This window comes from Chiloscyllium plagiosum, unplaced genomic scaffold, assembly GCF_037043375.1.
Source record: "Chiloscyllium plagiosum isolate Xiang-an unplaced genomic scaffold, Cpla_swu_hap1 HiC_scaffold_26, whole genome shotgun sequence".
Classification (NCBI taxonomy): domain Eukaryota; kingdom Metazoa; phylum Chordata; class Chondrichthyes; order Orectolobiformes; family Hemiscylliidae; genus Chiloscyllium; species Chiloscyllium plagiosum.
The window spans coordinates 4,341,738-4,347,737 of NW_028270164.1; the positions used below are offsets into that span (position 1 = coordinate 4,341,738).

Below are 6,000 nucleotides of genomic sequence, written 5' to 3' on the forward strand. Positions count from 1 at the left end.
CAGGTTTTAATCCCACCACGGCAGACGGTGGAATTTGAATTCAGTACAAGCCTGGAATTAAGAGTCTAACGATGTCCCTGAATCCATTGTCGATTGTCTGGGTCACTAATGTCCTTTAGGGAAGGAAACTGCCATCCTTACCTGGCCTGGCCTACATGTGACTCCAGACTCACAGCAATGGGGTTAACTCTTAGGGATGGACAATAAACGCTGGCCGAGCCTGCGATGACCTCATCATGTGAAGGAATAACAAAAGCTAATCCAATGTCTCTAGAGCTACCCCACTCCGAGGCACCATGTTCCAGGTTATGACTTCCCACTGTGTAAGACAAAGGTCTTCCCCAACCACCCTACCCCCCCCACCAATACACCTGTTACCGTGTCATTACACCTGGGGCAGCCTGGGGACATGGCTGGGAAGATGGAGTGACTCAACAGTGGGAAAGGGGAGAGATTTGCGGGGGAGGGGAGATTGGACCCAAACCTCTTCCCCTTTGATGTAGTGTTGAATTGTAGGAAAGTTGCATGATGATTGCAGATATGTCTTTTTGTTGCAGGTTTGCTGAAGGACGCGTACAATGATTTCCGCTATGTGTATTTTGCGTGCGGAGCGGTGTTGATCTTTGCGAGTATCTTCCTGTTCATTGGCAATGCAATCAATTATCATCTCCTGAGGAAGGAGAAGCAAGAAGAAGGAGACAAATCAAAACATGAGGCAACAATCGATTTGAACGAAACCAAACATGATAATTCATCCACCGGGCAAAAATACCATGGGGCTGAGGAGCAGGACGTGGATGTTTAAGGCTGGGAGGGGCAATGGTTTGGTTCATTTTACGATTCTGACCGGTCTTCCATTTCACTCTATCACACAGATATATCTGGGGAGGTGCAGTGAGAGATCGATGGAGTGTTAATTCTGGGGAATATCTGTCATGGGGCCATAATCAGTGTAGTCTTTGCCCCTCTCTCCAACTAACAACCTCCACTCAACCCTCATGTGCCTCCAATCCCATTGAGTGCAACCTCCATTCACCTGGAGTTGCCAATGGATCTCCATTGACCACTCGGAGCAGTCAAAAGAAAATATTTCACAGGGGCATTGAATAATTCTACATTTTTATTCTATACTTTTAACATTTTGGTTTTTATGAGTGCTTAAAAATATTGGAGATGAATGGATATATTTGAGTGCGCTGGACACAGTTGATCACGAGCATGATTAATCTGAATTGGCAACACTAATTCATCACCATTTTGAGTGGGATGAGAGTAAGCTGGGAGTTCCTCTCATTGTGAGGGAGGCCTCACTGGGAGGACTTGAAAGATTCTGGTTAATCCAATGGTCCCATATCCTTGTGATATTTTAGGTAGCACAATGAGGAGACAATTCTTCACTCAAAGGGTGGTGAGGCTTTGTAGTTCTGTACCGCTGAGGGTTGTGGTTCCCCAGGTTTGATGAGACTGGGATGTTAAAGAGGTCACCTCCATGGAGAAGGGAAACGACTGTTACAACAGACAGGCAGATCTGCTTAGTGATTAGAATTCAATCCAATCATGGGAATTGTTTCTAATTAATTGAGATCCTTGCTCTTATCAACTAGAACAAAAACAGAACTCGCTGGAGAAACTCAGAGGTCTGTCAGCATCTGTGGAGAGAAAACAGTTAATATTTCAAGTCCAGTGAATTTTCTTCAAAACCAGTATTTCAGACATGACAATCAATGTTGATTTGTTTTTTTGTTCTCCAAGTTTTGGGATTCAAAATGTTAACTCGGTTTCTCTCCCCACAGATGCTGCTGGATCTGCTGAGTTTCTCCAGCAGAGTCTGTTTTTGTCTAAGCTTGCCAGCGATTCTCTGTTTTATTTTAGTTCTTATCACCTAGGGTTAGGTTGAGTGTCACCGACTCAGTGAAAGATGTGAATGAATTAATTGGGTTTCTTGAGTAGGATTTTCTTGATGCTCTCCTACAGGTTATTGATTTCTGGAGTTCACTCTTTGTTGTAGCGGGACTTGTACTTAAAACCTTACAATTTGAGGGCATCGCTAGAACCATCAGGTGATGTGCAATTTACAGCATGGAAACAGGCCATTCAGCCCAACTGGTCTGTGCTGATGTTTCTACTGCACATGATCCTTCTCCCTCTCTTCATCTCACCTGACCAGCATTTCTGCCTACATCTTTCTCCCTCACATGTTTAACCAGCTTCCCAACAATTGCGTTTCTACTCCTTGTCCCCTACATTTTCCCCATTCTCTTCAGTAAAGATGTTTCTCCTGCATTTCTCGTTGGACTTATTAGTGGTTATTCAATTCATAGCTCCTGGTTTTGATCTCCTTTACAAATGGAACTATCTTCGATAACTTTTCTCTTATTGGGTCTTCTACAGATGGAAAGAGATATCTTTAACAAGATAAAGTGCCATCCATGTTCAGCCCTCCCTAAGGGGCAGGACAGTGGCTCAGTGGTTAGTACTGCTGCCTCACAGCACCAGGAATCTGAGTTCAATTCCTGCCTCAGGCGAGTGTCTGTGTGGATTTTGCACATTCTCCCCGTGTCTGTGTAGGTTTCCTCTGGGTGCTCTGGTTTCCTCCCACAATCCAAAGATGTGCAGGTTAGGTGGGGTGACCATGCTAAATTGCCTTGTAGTGATCTGGGGTGTGTAGGCTAGGTGGGTTAGCCTGATAAATTCAGGTTTAGAAATATGGGGCAGTAGGTCTGGGTGGATTGCTGTTCAGAGGGTCAGTGTGGACTTGATGGGATGAATGGCCTGCTTCCATGCATTAGGGATTCTATGATTCATGATTAGAACATCGAGTTTTGACATCACCTTTTTTGTACCTTCTCCAGTACCCCATTCCCCTTCTGTAATATGGAGATCAGAAATGTCCACAGTTCAAGTGTGACCTGACTGAGCTTTTGTACAAGTTTAACGTAACTTCCCTGCTCTTATATCAGAGCATAAGCCCAATACCGTCCCTCCAGAAATGAACCCACTGCTTGATTTTTTATATTTTATTGCCTCATTATTGTATTCGCTGGGCTGTTTAAAAATCTAGCTTTGGTCACAATCAATAATTGAGTAAAAGTGACTGTGAATCAGTCAGATTGTCATAAATAAGATTCCTTTAGGGAAGGATATCTGCCATCCTTACCAGGTCTGAGCCTGTACAGGACTCCAATCTTCCACATGGTTAACCCTTAGCAGCCTCTGAGATAAACCAACAATGACAATCAATCCTATCTAAGGAACGTTCATTAACATCTCATTAGGGCAACAACCAGTGGATAAGACATGTCATTGATGCACATTACAAGAGTAAAGCTGTGCACCCAGGGCTGAAGGACACACTGGTCAGTGCAGGTTAAGGGAAACATCTCCGGTTTATCTTTCATGGCACGACAGAATGTTACAAGGAGGTTGGAGCACACACTTCCCTTTCCATCATTCCACTTCCCATTTGTGGGATACCCAAGAAGCCTCATGAGATTAGGAGCTCGTTGTCTTATCCAACTCCTACTAAAACGATGGGTAACCTGCCTCACCTACTCAGGAGCTATCTGGAGCTTGCACATTATCTGGGATCGCCCCTTCCCACACTCTGTCTGGGAAGGTGATGTGTGATTTGATGATAAACAGGACTCCTGTTTTCTTTTCAAGTATGGAAGCATGAATAAGGATATTGTTGCAGCCAGTATTTACCACCCTGTCCCCAAGGAGCTGTCAGTATTTCATAGAATCCATTTAGAAAGCCATTCGGCCCATCCTGCTTGTAATGGCATTTACTCTCATTTCCAGAGTATAGCCCAGTCTGTCCATCAATACAAGGTGGTGCTGAGGGTGCTCCAAGCTGCCAGATGATTGGATACTCTACAGGGCTCTATACATTTATGAGGGATGTACATTTACTACCTCTTTCTCGGAATCCAAACCATTCCTTTGAGGATGTGGATTTAATGGTAAACAAGTCATTTTGACAATCCATTGTACTATCTGTCCGATATTTCAGTATGACAATCAATGTAGATTTATTTTTTGTTCTCACCTTTATAAAGCAGAAATTGAAATATAAAAATGATGAAAGTGATGTTGAATTTGTGTGAGGTATTGGTGATGTCATAATGTCAATACAGTGTATAATTCCAGATAGTTCATAATGGGAAGGCTAGTTGGAAACCCTGTCTATCTGTTGGAAATGGGCAGTGGTGAGGCCACATTCAGGCTGGTTTGTGCTGGTTTCGCTCCTTTACCCAAGGAACTACAAACCTACACCAGAAAGAGTTTAACAAAGACCCATCGGCCTGACCTTCACCTGATAGAATTCTGAGGAAGGCTCACTGGACCCAAAACGTTAACTCTGATTTCTCTGCACATATACTGCCAGACCTGCTGAGCTTTTCCAGCAATTTCTGTTTTTGTTCCTTTCCATGATAGAATTGTCCAATAGTGAGAGATAGAGTGAACCCTTGGAGCTTAGAAAAAGGGGATCTCGCCTCGTTTTTATTCATTTCCAGGATTTGGGCCTTGACTGCTACATCAGCATTTATTGCCTGTTCATTGTTGCCCCTTGGGAAGGTGAGGGTGAGCTGCCTCTGGATCTGCAGCAGTCCATGTGCTGTAGGTAGATCCACAATTAGGGAGGGAATTCCAGGATTCTGACCCAGTGACAGGGAAGGAATGGCCGATATATTTCCAAGTCAGGATGGTGAGTGGCTTGGAGGGGAAGTTGCAGGGGTGGCGTTCCCATGTATCTGCTGCCCTTGTCCTTCTAGATGGAAGTGGTCTTGGGTTTGGAAGATAATATGTGGAATTATCAAGAAATTTCACAGAGATTATACCAAGAAACAGTTTCTCCTTGTTTGAGAAACATAGCAGAATAAGGGTCAGCTGCTTAGGAAATGAGGGAAAAGTTCTTGATTTAAAAGGCTGGAACTCTCTATTCCAGAGGGTTATGGAAACTCAGCCGTTGAGTATGTTGCAGAGTTCAATAGATTTTTTGATGCAGGTGAGAATTAAGGATTACTGAGAGAATTACAGGATACAAAATGGAAATTTGGAATAGGAGTAGGCCATTCGGCCGCTTGAACCTACTCTGTCATTCAACAAGGTCATGGTTGACCTGATTGTGACCTCAACTCCACTCCTTTGTACAGCTTCGAGACCCCTTGACTCCTTTGTCAGTCAAGAACTCAGCCTTAAAAATATTCAGCTGTCCAGCTCCCACCACCGTCTGGGGAAGAGAATTCCAAACACTGAGAAAAAGATACTCCTCATCTCCTTTTTGAATGGGAGCTTTCTTATTTTGAAACTGTCTCCAGAACAAACAAAGACCAGGCTCAGAGAGGAAAACTGGGATTAAAGAGGAAAACCAGAATCAGACAGGGGAATCTAATCTAATCTAAAACTGGTGGAATAGGGAGATATATCACACAGAGGTGAGATTGAGGTATTTTACCTGTCATTATCTTGTTGAATGATGGAACCTGTGTGTTAATGCACCCAGCAACCCGTTTGTACCTTACACCGACCCCCCCCTCCCTCCATGGGTTCCCGGCTCATCCCCCCCCCACCTCCCTCCCATGTATTCCTGGATAGCTCGTGTGTTTCTGCACATCCTCCTCTCTCCCCACCATGTCTTCCTCCCCCCCTACTCCGTTTGTTCCCGGCTTCCTGAGCGTTCCGGGTACTAGCTCCTTTCCTGGTCAATACTGCTGCCTGTGCTGACACAAAGACAGTCTTTGTTCAGCACTCCGTGAATCTGGAAAATGTTAGAAACGCCTGTTACTATTTATGTGTTCATTCTTTCCTTCAAATGCTTTCAATTTTGTTCCTGAAGATCGGATAGCCTGTGCCATAAACTCTATGAGAGTGAAGAGGCCGGCTCAGAAAACTGTTGGCACCAGGCTGGTATCTCATTCTTACTCAACGGGCTGGCATCTTCCTCAAACTCTGATGTCCCCAACCATGAAAGGGTCTCTCAGTCCTCTGTTTTAGTGG

At 44.2% G+C, this 6,000-nt stretch overlaps 1 protein-coding gene across 2 annotated transcripts in view; it reads left to right on the forward strand.

Moving 5' to 3' along the window:
- Positions 1 to 4,090, forward strand: part of LOC122563030 (monocarboxylate transporter 1-like) — a 74,349-nt gene extending 70,259 nt beyond the window's left edge. For both annotated transcript variants that reach the window (XM_043716351.2, XM_043716350.2), the window contains exon 5: positions 558 to 4,090. In XM_043716351.2, the coding sequence (XP_043572286.1) occupies positions 558 to 805 (248 nt within the window). In that variant the 3' untranslated portion in view covers positions 806 to 4,090. The remainder of the gene's footprint in view (positions 1 to 557) is intronic.
- Positions 4,091 to 6,000: the final 1,910 nt, after the last annotated feature.